Source organism: Prosopis cineraria, unplaced genomic scaffold (assembly GCF_029017545.1).
Source record: "Prosopis cineraria cultivar Desert tree isolate PC_DT_omini unplaced genomic scaffold, ASM2901754v1 PC10, whole genome shotgun sequence".
NCBI lineage: Eukaryota > Viridiplantae > Streptophyta > Magnoliopsida > Fabales > Fabaceae > Prosopis > Prosopis cineraria.
The window spans coordinates 2,471,111-2,487,545 of NW_026555341.1; the positions used below are offsets into that span (position 1 = coordinate 2,471,111).

At 34.3% G+C, this 16,435-nt stretch overlaps 1 protein-coding gene across 1 annotated transcript; it reads right to left on the bottom strand.

Moving 5' to 3' along the window:
• Positions 1-355: 355 nt before the first annotated feature.
• Positions 356-12,408, bottom strand: LOC129321948 (histone-lysine N-methyltransferase SUVR5). Its single transcript, XM_054967956.1, is given in 13 exon segments — positions 356-1,014; positions 1,979-2,066; positions 2,836-2,973; positions 3,054-3,157; positions 3,227-3,343; positions 3,805-3,966; positions 4,287-6,980; positions 6,982-7,101; positions 7,826-7,936; positions 8,928-9,038; positions 9,135-9,437; positions 9,843-10,389; positions 12,213-12,408. Coding segments are annotated over 12 exon segments (4,527 nt in total). The 5' UTR covers positions 10,314-10,389; positions 12,213-12,408; the 3' UTR covers positions 356-906.
• Between the last annotated feature and the right edge of the window lie 4,027 nt (positions 12,409-16,435).

A 16,435-nucleotide genomic window follows, 5' to 3' on the forward strand; every position in this document is an offset into this window, starting at 1 on the left:
AACGAACAGGACTAGCCACTAGATGATATAATCTTTTAATAATAAATTTAAAGAAACTATATTTTAAATACCTATAATATTCAATCTTTAAATTGATTCATAAAATTCAATCACTCATTATTAACAAGTCTTTTTAATTTATAATTTTTTTTTAGTTTGGTTATTATAATGAATATATTAACAATCTGTTAAACTGTTTATATAACAAATTATACAATACCTTGACAATCTCAATATACCTCATTCATTCTAATTTGTAAAAATATAAAAAATAAACAAAAATATTGATAAATGGTAAATCAAAAACTGCTTAAATTAAAGAGATTTAATTACATGTTTTTAGACTAGAAAAACAGAACTATAAATCAAGTGAAATTATCAAAGCTAAAAGTATATCTTTCCCTCTAAAATTTACAACATCGTTCCATAAACAAATGATACAGCCGACAAAAGAAGACAAGTTGAACCATTTCCGCCTATGTACATTTCCCTAATATTACCAGTCAACCAGAACCAAAGACCCGAAAAAAAAAATGGCAAAGAACCTGAAAATAGCCAATTTAGAAGGCTTCAACTCCAGATATTTTTCTTTTCCATTTGTTGTGGGACTCTGAAAAAAGAGAAAGGGGGCTGGGGGCTGAGGAATAGAGAAAATATAGCAAGACAAAGGGCAGATACCGCCAGTTGAAGAGATTAGGTCAGTAAAATTATAGATGGCTTCATGTGAGATGCCTGCCTCAATCAGATGCCTGATTTGTCATCATCCCGGCAGACACCAAGACTTGAATCTTTCTGACCTGAGCAAGTATGATCTGCAAATTGGAATCTTTTAATGTGGAGCAAATAATTATTTTTGCCCCAATTTTTGCACTCAAGATATAGAACAACAGAAAAGATGTTAAGCCTTCAGTGAAGGCGTCCCCTGCACTTCAAAGATCCACAGTGGCAAGGAGAACCTTCCCCAGGCAGGAGCTCATAATGATAATCACATGTCAGTTCTTCCCCCAATGCTATCTGTAGTGCAAAATACAAGGAAAAATGTAATCTATGAAGCGCAGTAATGCCAGATGTGTAGTAATTTCAACCATTCACGGTATGAATTGAAGATTTCAGTAAAACTAGAGGACTCTTAATTCATTTCAGTTGAGATGAAAAATTGAAGCGTCAAGTGATGTTGGTTATCCAATCCACAATAATTATGCTAGGGACCAACAAACCTATTAATAAAAATAATGAAGACAGCAAGATAACTGAGGGAAATACTGGGTTTTGATATACCCAATCAGCTTCACAGAATGGATACTAATTCTAGTCAAAACCCAAATCTTTTTTACACACACAAATCACACAAGCAGCTACAATTACAAGAGGACAGAACACACACACCACACACACAATGTTATTCTGGCATTTAAAAGGCCAGAACTCTACTCAAAACTCTTTTACTTTCCAAAATGACAGACTCCCTCCCTCCAAACCCGTATCTGCCCGTCCCATCACCTATCTCCATCTTTTCTACCTATTTAGGTGTAAATTCGCATGACCAACAATCTCTCTCTACTTAACACGTCTACTGTAGGTCTTAGGAAAAGTCTCCACCTTCTCCTAACAAGAGGCTCTATCAAATTACAGTACAATTCCATCAAACAGGATCTGGAAAGCTAAGTTCCTACACATATTAGGTACATGTTTTCTCATGCATTGCATGTGTCATGTCTGCAAAGAATCACATTGTTCATGATTTATAAATAATACAGTTCATTATAGGTTTTATATGTTCTATTGATTTGTCAATGTAGATCTTCAACTTAATATGAAATTCTGTTCGACCCCCATGCCCTATCTCATTCATGACTCTGGTGCATCCTACAGACAAATCAAATGCCAAATAGAGAAAAGTATTGGCCTGTGAACAGTCAAACATCATTTGTTTGGATATTATCATTTAAGAAGCAAATCACATAATAGAATTACTTACATCTCGACTTGCATAAAAACCAATATGTGTACGTTCACTGTCCATGCTTTCTACAAGAACTTGATGGTTCATAAGATTGGGCGAGCAGCTGTAATTACAAGAGATTGTGACTTGTGATAAACAAACCAACAGACAATAAGTCGTAAAGATCATGATATTGTTTTTCCCTTTTTTTTTTTTTTGGCCAAAGACAAACCGAGCATATAAGATGCTGCTTGCTATAACAGATTAACCTTAGTATTCAGAATGAATTGAAAAGATTGTCAAACTCCTCTCATGTTATCATTACTAACAAAAAGCAGAAATAATTAGCATAACATCTGTTTAAGTAAAGAAAAGAAAATTGATCTACTCGGATATTATAAGAAATATTTGATAGAACTTATAGTTTCTCCTCCCCAAGAGAAAAACAAAAGGTCTGAATAAAAAAGATCACATTACAGAGAAAGAAAGAAAGAACAGATACACACCCAGTCATCATGTTTCAAACTAATGACCCCATATCAGTAGAAGACAAAGGCAAAATAACAGCACGAAGCGGCAGTAGGACTATAGGTGAAGGAAAAGGCCAAGTACAAATATGCAACCCAAAAGTAATTCACAATGTGAGATGTCCCAGGCCCAAAAGTATTTCATGATGTGAGATGTCCCAGATAAAGCAAATTTCACCACGATCTGCCCAGTTCCTTAACAGTGAAATGGCCATGTTAAAGTGAAAAAGGTTACCCTGACAAGCATTAAACCCCCTTAATATAAGGAGCTAAATGATATTGATATTGATGGACAAGAACCAGTTCAAAAACATCACTGCCGACAAACCAGTGCAACAAAAACAATATAAGGAGCTAAATGATCACCTATGATTGATGAACCTCGAGACATTTCCATATCTAGAAGCATCAATAACATATCGGCCTTGTCCTTCAATCAATCTGCTCATATCATTAATACGAGCATCAATGTCAAGGAAATATCTGCAACCCTCTATGCCATGCCTGATTTTTGAAACACAACATGTGAGGTAAAGGAAAAACAATAATAATTTAAAATTAAAATCAAATAACATCTTAAAAACCTCTTGCGCCTGTTATGTGCCTCCTGCTCATTTAGAACCTCTCCAACATACTCACACACAAATGTGCCACGTAGGATGGCTTCACCAGCCCTCACAGCCCATCCCTGCAAACAATGTAGCAAAAGTTAAAGTGAAGAGCCTAAGAATTAATCCATCAAAATAAGGCAGATCACCTTTTTCTCTGTTTTAAAAACTTCCAATTTAACACGAACTCCATTTTGCAAAATTCTGTTTGGACAGGTGTTATTACATCTGCACCTATGGTTGCATTCGTAGACTAAGTAACCTTCCTGCAGTTTCATAGGAACAGAATGAAACAAAGAGAAAATTCATAAATAATCCAGAAACACAGAATGAAGAAAGAGGGAATACCTCTTGTCTATATTACAAAATCATGAAAAAAACTCAATGGCAAAGTCAAATGATAGAATTTTCGGTAATATCATATCAATAATTCTAAAAAATCAAAAGACCCTATGCAATGTCAAGCAAAGACCAAAAGAAACATATTCTAAAAACACATTGTAGTCCACATATTCTAATCAGATCTGCTCCGAATATATTGCACAAGGACAAAAAGAAACAAATTTCACATCTAATGTGTGGAAATATTGTGGAATAGTTAAAGAGCAAAGAAGTTAAATTTAATAAGTTAGAAATATTTTTTTCCAATACCTAACAGATTCAGAAATATATTCTTCACTCACATCTTAGACGAAATGGAAGTTTGCAGATGATGAGAATTCTTTACCTCCAAAATCATTCTACCGTTTTCATCATATGGGAATCTGCCACGCATTGGTTTTCCAAATATGTCCCTTGCATCTTCATAGTCATTATCAAAAAGGTATACATGAGCACAAGTTTCAGGACTACAAGTAGAATATGAACAGGAACATCCCAACTGCAGACTCTGCAGATACAATATCAAAAAGGTGTACATGAGCACGAGTTACAAGCCAATTAGAATCCTAGAGTTGTATGCACTAATTCTTTCTAGTGCCACTTCACAGAAAAAATTGTATTGATTAAAGCATAGCCCTTCTGTGTGTGGATGCACACAATTTTCCGGATTCACCAAACAAATAATAAGTAAACAATTTAATGGACAAAAAAAAACAATTTTATAGATACTTTTGCTTGAACATGATCAACACTTGATTGCCTATAATATATGACAAATGAGTGAAATGAAATAAATGTAATATCAAAGAATAAGACATGATAAGCTACCTCTGAATCAAGATTCAGGGATTGATCAAGCATTGGCTTCGTAATGTAGGTAAAGCTCTCCCATGGCATAGAAAGATTCATAGCATGTTCATTAGACCTACACATATGAAGTGAATTTTGAAGTTCTTGATCTACTACACATATCACTGGAACTGATTCCTTCCCAAAGCTTATATCATCACATACAACTACAGCCTTTTGCAAGGATCCTGGTTTTAAATGGTGCGAATTGATGGTGTAATGAAACTCATCCACCTCCCACTCGTCCACTGCAGGATCTGACATATTTAAAGCCTTTTGCTTTACAAAACGATTAGGAAGAGATGCTACGTGAGAAAGCAAAGGTTGGTCCTTCAACGCCTTGCAACCTCTAGGACAATTAAAGCCTTCCTGGTGCCAACTCACTAGAATATTGTGTTCACTGCAAAGTTTTGCAGCCTTCAGATACAGCTTTTCAGGCAGAGTACCAAATTTCTCCTCTACTGCAGCTTGAAGACCAACTTTGCAGCAGGCAGAGTGAGAAATTGATAGAATATCATGATTGTTTGGCCGAGGCTTAGTCTTTTGGATCTCAGAAAACAAAATCTTAGCAACAGCAGAACATTGATACTCTGCCAACTTACAAATATTTGTTGTCTCAGTTACTTGAGGTTGTATAGTTATTCCCCCAATGCCAAGCGACTTTGTTGCCTGAATGCGTCTCTTTAAATTAGCACTAGCTCTACTTCTGATCCGATATGATGCTGACACCAAACTTTTTTTGAATCTAGGACGACTAAGTCTTCCAGATTTTAACCTATACGCATAATAACGAACTCCCCTCTTCGAGGGACGGCTGCTAACTAAATTAGGCCCCATATGAGCAGCTTGATGATGGCGGCCAAGGTCAGGTAGTAAATCAAACTTTAACCCACAAAACCTACAAATAAACTTCCGTGAACCGCCTGAATTATCCAGATTATTCTCCAAAGAGGCTGAAGTTACCTGCTCTGCTTCTATTTGTATTGAAGAGTCCTCGCCAGTAGACAAAGTTTGCTGGTCAGGAGCTTTTGATGCTTTAAAATCAACAGGATGAACTGATAGAACATGCAACCATAGCTGTTCAGTATTTCCAAAATGGCTACCACAAGGAATGCACTGCAAAAGCATGCATTGTTCAACAAATTGCACCCGGTGTCTCTCCTGGACATGGTTTTCCAAGACTTTCTTGTTGGTAAAAGAATCCAGGCAAATAGCACACGCATAACCTCTAAACAGCCACTGTGATTCCTTTTTATGGTTTCCCATCCAATGGTTGCCAAGCGCTTGGTCATCAGGAAATTCTGCAGAGCATATCTTACATTCAATGACATTTTCATTACCAAAGCTATCATTAACAGGGGGTGGCAATTGAGGTATCTCTTCCATGAGTGAAGGTGCATCTTTGTCATCATTGAATCCCCAGATCACTTTGATTCTCTCTTTTTCGCTATGAACCAACTTTTTAAAGAATTCTCTGACACTAGTATCATTAGAAGCTTCAGTCAAAGCCCACTGGAATTGAACTTCTTTAGGAACTGGGTTTCTTAGGGATAAAATACTCTTAAATAGCCTGTAAAAAAGCTCACACGCTTTATGTAGACTTACTTTCTGCTCCTGTAAGCAGCAGTCCCTCAAAAGCTCTGCAAACACTTCTTTTGATATTATTCTACTCTTCCCATTTCGTGCACGTTTGAGCCAACTTGGCAAGTGCTTTTCACAATACAAGAAATACCGCTTTGGAGTTTCCAGACAGGGGTTCTTGTCATCAAAGGGAGACGAGCCTATACAGCAATGTTCCTCCATTGCATTATGATCATTTCTGAAACGCATGGGTTTCCCATTCGAGTTACTGTTTCCATGAAAGGTATCATCATCCATGGCTGAAACTGGAATTACTTGCAAAGGACTTTGAGAATCAGCCAGCACTATGTCTTTGCAGATCATGCTCTCCGGACCTGCATTGTTTTCTTCATGCTTCCTCTTTAGGGAAGTCTGGTGTAAATTTGGAGTGAAGTCTGTTTCAGCATGCGGCCTGTGTTTCTTACAGAATGAAGAGCCAGGAAGGGCCCGATGCTTGCATCTGGTGCCAAGAACAGTTGTACCTTCACACAAAGGAGCATCAACTGAAACAGGTCTTTCTGCCCTAGCAGAGCTGCCTAAAAACCGAGAGGACAAATGCACACAACAGTAAACATCACCATCATTTGCCCATCTCACACACTGTCTTCCCTTGGCTTCTATATAAGCCACACATTGTCGATTCTTACTCCCAGGTTCTACAGATTTGGGACCAATCATTTCATTGGTAGGTGTTGATTCCATAGCTTTGGTATGCAAGAACTCGGAATCTGTAGCAGCTTCAACAACAATGTCATTCCATTTGTTCACTAAATTACCTGGTGAATCAGTGGGTAGAGGTGCCTCCCTAAGTTCTTCCTGTTTACAAGCCTCAGCTGCTAATGTTTTCACTGTGTCCTGATTATTAAAGAAGCCCAAGTCAGTCTCAAGTGCAATAGAGTGATCTGAACCCTTAGTTTCTACTTGTGAAGCATGCATCTCTGCACGGCGAACTTCAAGCTTCGGTCTTTTTCGACAAACTTGGAGGCTTGATGGGAATGGGCCATCAGAGGTCTGCTGCTGTTGCATATCTTTGCTGCTAGATAATGAAGGAGAGGTAAAAAAACCATTTCATCACTTCATGCTTCCAAGTTTTCCACTCAAAACCTAATATTGGTTGCACAGGTTCATCCCATAGAGTGCCGATATCATTCCACAATACAGAATCAAACAATTCCTGAACAAGAGAATGGGAAACAAAATCAACCAAATATCTTGAGCAAAAACTTGTTATTATTGTTTCAAAGAAGATCAGCCAATCCCTTATTGATGTTAAAATTTGGATAAGTGGTTCCGTCTGAGCACCAGAAAATGCAAATGACACTGACCATGTCCTTTAAAAAACATAAAAAAAAAAGAAAAGAAAAAAGACACTACAATATCCAAAGAGGAAATTCGCGAACCAGCAGACCAAGATGACAGGAGACAGCTTTAATCAAAGAGGTAGACAAATAGTTAGTCCACAATATATTCCCTACCAACAGCCTCATTCTCTCATACACATCACAACCCATGCAAGTCAGTTATCACTGTTATTCCTCTTTTTAGTCCCTATGGCCAGCTCATGAGAAATTACCACAGCTTAATTCACTTTTCGCTTCCTTCTCCTCTCACACATCTTTCAGCACCTTAGGTGAATAATTTCAAATCCACCGAGGACACAATTAATTATTCAGAAAATGCATGGCTTGGGTGCATACCGAAAATACCCCCCAGGTTAAATTTGAAGTATAAGAACTAAAGACTGAAATATCATTTAGCTATTCTACAAAAATTAAGCACTTAACGATACCATCATCAGACATGGTTATGGCCATTTATTAGAAACAAATACTAGTCGCAACTGACAACCACGCAACATTAATCCACATGCCTTTTCCATTTTTGGGTATATAAAGTACCTCCTTTAGTAGTTCTATCAATTCAGCACTACTTGCATTCTGGCATCGATCGATCCAAATGGGAAAAGAATGCTGTAACCAGTTGGCATTTATGTAGCGCTGCATTATGCTCTGTAGGGAAAAAGGAGCCGTACTACTCAGTCACCAAAAAATAATTGAAACAAGAATCACATTTTTTTTGTGAGAATAATCATATTCATCTGAAGAAAAAAATGTATGAATTCAATATAGATTATGTGAGATTAATTACACCACTGGTTCAAAACAAGTGAGGCAGTAGCATTTAACTTCACAGAAGTGTAATTCAACCATCAGTCAAATCTCAAAATAGCTAGACTTTATCAAATATTGGTAAATATGCTTGGCCATGTGGTTGATATTATATCCAAAAAAAATAAGGGAATGAAAACTGTTCATTAAAGAGATACGAGAGAAGCTTTCCTTCTTTCTTTGTTTTCCTTTTTGGATAAAAAAACAGGGGAAGCATATTTTCATTTAAATATGTAAAAGCAAAAGGCCAAAAAACATTAATGGTCCTTATCTCACGATATTATATTACATTATATGCTATGCACCATATATTATGCAACATCATTTTTATTTATATTATTAAATATATGATGACGGGAATTCTCGTTACCAACTCACTCATTAATGTTAGTAGAAGCTTAACTTTGATTCTATAAAATATATTGAAACCTGCAAAAAGAAGCTTCTCAATTAGGAAGGGGAATTGTTCATAATTAGAGTATCATTTCACTGTCTTTCCAAAAACAAAAAACAAAACTTAAGCAAGAAGTAACTATGACCCACCACAAGTTCCAAAATTTTAACACAAGGGAATAAGAAGATGATCATGTAGCAAATTTGTATATTATTCCTCAATAATTTATCATGGAAGTGCCAAGTGCATTATAACAACACTAATTGCTGGCTGATCTTCAAAATTTACCTATTGTCACTCATTAAGTAAGATGCAAATAAACAGTATTCAACAGCAGCAAATTAAAAAAATAAAAACCCATGTACCAAACAAAAATTGAATCACAAAAAGAAAAAAGAAATCCTACTTCCTAAACTATCATCAGGAATTGAAATTTACATTTTGCAGCTTTCGGAGCATTCTACCAAGATCACAATAACCTTTGCTACGGGAAGCCTCCAAGGCAAACTCCTTCCAGAACGTCACATCACGAGCAGCTTCAATTAAAGCCTATGCAAATCAAGCCAGCCTCCATTAAGAAAAATAGAATACTGAAACAGCAAGGATAAGGAGTAGAGAAGAGGAAAGAGCACCACCATCACTTACATCCAAGTGAAACTGATCGATGATGTTCAGCATGCCAACAGCCAGCTTTTGCATTATAAACCGTCGGGCAACAGACAAATCTTTGACCATTTTCAATCCTGCTTGATGGGTCTTATATGCGATAGGCTGGGGAAACTCATTGATTGAACGAACAAGCATCATATCAGCCCAAGAATAATTCCTTGTGTGCGGAAAAAATATCACAAAATATTTCTTTCGGCCATGCGTAGGTTTTGCTTTCAAAGTTGATAAGGGCCAATCAGCTCTGGCACATCTGATGCCAGCCTGCCACTTCCCTCTCCACTGAAAAAGACAGAAGTCCAAAAGAAAAATAAATTACTACGTCCTGCATTTTTTGCATACAGAGAAAAAGAACCAATTCATTGTTTAATGAAATATGCTAGAGGTGTTCACTGGCATAATGAAAATGTGTTCTCCAGAAATTGACTGGAAACTCCTCAAAATGAAGCTCACCAGACCATATTAGAGAAGTGTAATTAGTTCTTCACGAATGATTAAAAAAAGAATAAAAAAATCAGATTGTCATGAGACAGAGACTGCATGATATAGGTTTGAGAGCGATAAAGAAGCTAGACCAGACTAGTGAAAACAAGAAATTTGTTGTAAGTAGAATAACACAGAATGAGTTAGAAAAAAATTTCAACAAAAAGTAAACCACTCAATTACAACAACACTTATGGCGGCTACCTTGACCCACAATGCCACAGACTCATCCCCCTCAAGCCAACTAGGTTCAGCAAGTGGTAACTCTCCATCCCTACTGTTGTTTGGTGATTCACTTTCAATTGTATCCACAAAGGGAATTGGGTTCTCTGATATTAAGCAAGGTTCATCCATCTCATCCTCAACAAAAGCATGGAAACTAGAAGATTCCTTGGGGTCTACAGCTTGGCATTCACAATTTGAAGCTCCATTGCAATGCCAATCTGGATTAACTGACAATTCGCCAACTGCCTGTTGAACTTCACCCTGCCTTTCCACCTGAGGACCTTTCATTTTAAGTAATGAGTCATTAAGTTGACCATCCTCCAATTCACCACGTTCACCATTTTCAGAGCAATTAGGTTCTCCCTCATAAACAAAAGACGTTACCGAACTCTGTTGAGGGCCATCAGATTCTGCAGCATATTGAACGCCAGCACACGGAAGCACTTCCATAATGCTATTCTATAACCAGTATTCTACCACGATATGCATGCCACAACAGATTATTCCTTATCCCACCAGCGTGTTCCTGCTAGTTTGAGCGAAAGTTTAGACATAACAATAAAATGAAGCCGAATATTAAAGAAATCACAATTACGTAATTGTTCTGAAGTGAAAAGCAGAATATACATGTGATTGTATTGACAGAAGCAATAAAACTGGTACTAAGCATGTCAACATTTGATTTAAAAACGATACGATATTTTACTTTTCAATAAGATATTAAGAACTTGCTAAATAACAATATAAATACCTTGATTGAAAGAAAACTAAAACTGATCTTGATCAGGAAAAAAATCTAGAGATGAAAAGCATTAAGAAATCATTATGCAACAGCATGGACTAATGAAGTTCCATTTCAGATATCCAAGAAAATTGATAGAACATAAACCTAGTAAAGCCGAAAACAGAAGAATGGCCGTATTTGAATCCCATGCATATATTCAAAAAAAAAAAATCCATGCTTGAATTATTACTGCATTTGTGAACCAGCAGCACCAAATCAAAGAACATATATCACTACAGTCAAAGGTTCATGGTCGCCAAGACTGCAAGATATCTTTAACGAATATAGAATTGATTATCTAATTCTACAATGTTATTAGCAGCATTAAGATTTTATCCACCTTTAAAAATAAGGAATTTTCTCATGAACATTGTTGTCCCTTTTTTTTTCCCATGCAGTGGCTTTACTTTTAGGGGAAAATGATTTTAAAAATGACCTTAGAGATTCTCAAGTGTCAACAGGAACACCAAAAAACGGAAATAAAGAAATAGCATATATATGTTAGCAAAACAATTCACGATGCCCCCATGTGGTTAAACTGCTAGATTAATAAGTACTGATAATGACTGAGGCATCTTTAGAAAAAATTTAGAACTCTAACTCTGCGAGATTCTAGTTTCCGATATGAAGATGATTCACAAATTTAATTGAATAATCACCATCTCATAAGTGTTCATTAAAAACAATTAACCAATCAAAATAAGAAAAGTAACATTTCCCAAATCAAAATTTAAGATTGACTACTACAAAGTGCTAAGTCACAGAATGCATTGCAGACATATAACACGATTCCAAAGGCTTCTTCTCACAACAAAACTTGAAGAAGAATTCATCCGTATTGATTTAAAAAACTAACCAGTCCTTTTCAGGGCTTAATGAAATTATATTACAACTTTAAATCTAAAATGCGTAGGGCTTTTTTTTTTTTTTTCCATGTGACTATTTTTGCCACGATATGCTCCAGAGAGTTAGGAGAACTCAAAAGGATAACTTCAAATTCAGTCGGTCCGAGGGATCAGCGAAATAAGATTTTGAGAATTCCGTCAGTGATCCCTCTGCCAATAGCATTGCTATGAAACGCCCAGGAAGACAAATGTATGATAAGTTTACCGATCCCTCGCTTCTTTTCCCCTTATTTGACGTGCACCCATCAAGGTAGCCATCACAGGACAATAGTGCCCAACGACATAAATAAGAAAGAGCAACGAGATTTTCAGAAGTTAGCGCGAAAAGTTGCAACTTAGAGGAGCACAAAACAGCAGAGATACAGATGGCCAGAAAAAACTCAAAATCTCAGTAATTACTGTCACAATAAAAAAACGTTAATGACGGGACCAGAATAGGAAACCGACTAAAAACCCCGCATTATCAAGGTTAACTAGTAAAGCGAAGATAAACCCTAGACAAATCCACAACATTTAGTAGTCAACAAGGATCGGGAACATGCACAGTACGTCTCAGATTGAACGTTGCAACCAGGTTACCCAAGGGGGCCAAAAAAAATAAATAAATAAATAAAAAATAAAAAAAAGCTGCAGAATCATGAAACTGGGCATCAATTATACCAGGAACTAATAAAATTCCAAATAGAGGGCGAACTGAAACGTAAAGCGAGAGGGGGTTCTTGCCCGCATTAACTAGTAGGACGTCTAATTTATTTTGTTAAAACATAGAGTGGAACAATAATATCTTAGGGGGGAGACACCATGAAACCAAATTGACTGCAAAAATGTGACATGCATAGACATTTGGGCAAGAGAAGATTCAGAAAATAAAAAGGGGGGGTCAAGGGCAATGTACCTTAATAAAAAAGGAACGGGGAGGGTTATGCAGGGAGATCACACCACTAATGAGCGATGGTGGGTGAAATGAAATATGTTAAAAATTGTCTCTCCCCTTGGAATGGAATCGCTGCCCAACAAATCACAAAGGGATATTTGGGCAAGTAATGGATGTGATCTGTGGCATGCGAACACGAGTGTGCTGAAGAGAAAGAGATGGGGCGTGGTCAGGCCCCGTGCCCAAATACAAACAGTAAAATGGCTTTGTTTATTTCTTATTTTATTCTATGTTGCAAAAGCTAAGATCGTATTCGTAGCAGTTGGTGTGAATTCTTTTTTTTTTTTTTTTCTTTGTGGTTGATTTTGGCCTCGAGTCGTGGGTGTGAATTGGGAGGAAGCGTGGGATTATTGACTACAAAGGATGCAGAATTACGAGTCTCCGGCTCTAATCTGCCCGGGACATGCGCTGTTCACACCCGCTAACCGCGCGTCCCTATCCCAAATCCGTAATCCTCCACCGCATCGCCTCACCCTTATTTTTTAATTATTATCCTCTAATTTTATCCAAACTTTTTTTTAGGTGATACTATTCATGATTTAAATTATTAATTATAATTATAATTATAATTATGCTTTTTCTTTTTCCTAGGGTAATCTGTTTGGATGTTTTCTCTCTTATGCTGAACAAATCAATAATACACCCGGGAAGTGTGCCATAAATCACACGTAACAGTATCCCATCTGCCAATTGGAATGGCTATGGCCATAGATACATTCCATTTTCTTGACTTTTTTTATTTTTCATGAGCCCCGATCCATTCATGCGATTGCATTCGGTGTTTATTATAATCTCTGACGTCGTTTAAATTAATTTTTAAATATTTTGAATATTATATTTATTAATATAAAAATATAAAAAAATTATAATTTTAATAAAATTGTTCATTACTAATTTGGTCAGTACAGATTTAATTTAATAGTCTAATTTAATATTAAAAATTATAATTTTATAATTTGACTATTTAAATAAATTCTGCATAGTTCAGATATAATCTAAATTACTCTAAATAATCTAAATATAATATTTATATATTCTTTATATTTTTATTTTAATAAATATAATATTAAGATATTTAAAAATTAATTTAAATTAAGAACAAAGATCAATTTGGCTAAAATTGTCACATCTCGAAATATAAAAGTGATCAGCATGAAATATGAGTACAAAACACATATTTTTTAACCCTTAATTCAAGAAAATTTTTTATTTTTAAAATTATAATTATATTTATATTGGGTTTAAGATATCTTTATTGTTTTTCCTTCAAACAAATGCATTAATATTTTTATAAAAATTTTAACAAAACCTCCTAAAAATTCTACAATATAAATTTTAAATAAAAAATTTCAACAACCAGGAGCTCTGCTCTTTCCATCCAACAGACAAGGTATATAACAAAAAATAAGGACCTTAACTATAATATATATGGAGCATCTAATTATATTTTTCATAACATAATACATAAATTTCATGTTAACATCAATGGGAGATATTTACATAATAAATCTCCACTCAACTTAGCCAAAAGTCCCTTAGTTATGAGCAATGCATGCAGCATTAGCTACACTAGTTGAAATCAAAATAACTATTCGGTGAATAACATCACAACCATAACATTTTGTAGAATCAAAATAAATAAAATACAATAATTATATAAATTAAATGAGAAAAAAAGTCAATGTAAATAAATTTATAAACTTAAAATAACAACTTAAATCTATAATGACAAAGCAATTTTAACATTTAATCTTTGCAAGTTAAAATAATTAAATAAATAAATAAAAATAAAAATATTTACTAAATAAAAAAATTATTACGTATGAAATCACTAATTAATTAAAAATTCACATATTTTTTAGGATTTATCAAAATAATTCACAAATGTGGACACACAATCCATGAGAATAAATAACCAAACACAACTTATGCTACAAAAACAGACGAGGACGCACAATCTACGAAGTTAAGTACTAAACGCAACTTGAGTTACTAAACAAATGTAAACACACAGTACATGAAGGTAATATTAATTAAACGTAGCTTAAAGCTAAGAAAACAAACATAAGTGAGAAACCCATGAATAACAAACGTGAGTGTAAAGTTTGCAAAAATTATACTAGCTAGTTATTGATCATGGCATGCCAAATGCTAATGCGATTGTCATTAGCAAGCAATGTCCTATATAAAATTCCCTCCAAATTCATTTTCAAACATGTGAGAAAATCGCCATTGTGAAAATATAATTTTTATTTTTAAAATCAAACTCGCATAAATAGTTTGAAGTTTCAAAACTTGCCAGAGTAAAATTTTATGGTTCATATTCATGCTTTCATTTATTGAATAACCAAACATTGCCAAAGACAGTAAAAAAATTTTTTATCAATCTTGAAAATATATATCATGAGGAGTAAAACATTCATATGCCACGATGTAAATATTCTTCACTACCATCTTATAACTTAAAAATGAAGTAATTTAATTAACCAAGTATCTATTAATCAATATAATTATTATTAAAATAATTCATATAAAAATATAAAATTTCAATAAAATAATTTTATTGATAAATTACTTAGAACGTTATCCACTTACTTGATGTAGTCTCAAGGCCCAAAACTCACTTCTTATAACTCCAATCGAGCTTTTCTTTTCTCTTTTTTTTTTCTTATTCCAAACACCCTGTAAAAATAATAGAGTCTAAATAAAATTTTAATAAATTCAATAAATCTTCTTTCAACATCAACACAAACCAATATTTAATCCAAGTAATTTAAAGTTTCCAACATCATCATTTATTTCTCAAAGTTTCCCCATAATTAAGTATTAATCATGAGTGTGTCACTCCACTAGCAAATGCTCATCAATCCATAATTCTTCTATCATTCACTTTATTAAATACCTCAAGTACATCCCAATAATGAATGGATATATAACTAGCAATTTGATTCTTAAATTACCAGCTCAAATATTTCTCCCAAAATGTTCTAAATTCTACTTTAACTGTCATTAAAAAGGAACAAATGTTTTCCATAATTATTTAATCAATAATGACATAACAATCACAAATTTTTTATCAAGCACCATTTATTTTGCACATTAATGTTTAGGGCATAAGATCAAGTTCTTTTCCTCTGCAATTTCCTTTCCAAAGGTTGTCCTATATTGTAACATCCCAATTTAAATTTTAATAGTTAATTTGGGTTAATAGAAATAAAAAAAATAATATTTACAGGTAAGAAAATTAGTAAGAGATGATTATTAAATCTAACTCAGGATATAATTCTAAAAAAAATTTTAAAAAAATAATAAAAAAAAATTAAAAAAAATATTATTAAATTATTATTATAATAAAAAAAAGGAAAAGGTTTGCAAAAAAAAAAGAAGAAGAAGGAAGAAAATGTGAATGCTTTCGGCGCCGCCTCAATAGTAACAATAGTAAAATAAAATAATAAAAAAAAAGAAAAGAAGAAGAAAGAAGAGAGAGAAAAGAATAAAAAAATGTGTGGGACCCACTGAATTTTTATAAAAACTCACCCGTTTCCTTTTGTTTCTTCATTCTTCGTGTGCGTGAGCTGAGACTGAAAGAGCGTCTAGTTTCACCGGTGCGGGAGATCTGAGTTTTTAAGGTAAGAGTTTTTAATAGAATATTTAGGATGTAATTTTAAGCTTTTTAAGACTAAGTAAGTGTTCTAAAATTTTTTCTTCTTTGGTTTCTGATTTTATAATGGTAGAAAATTTAAGATCTGGAAGAGGGATGAATTTATGTTGAATAAATATGGTTTTTGAGGTTGTTAGTAGTATAATAAATATTCTAGAGTATAAATTTATTGGTGATCTTTGATTTTATGGCTTATGGATCAAATTCTAGACTAGATCTGAAAATATATGTTGATTTATTGAGGTTTAGATGATTATTTGGGATGAGAAATGAATTATTATGGTTATA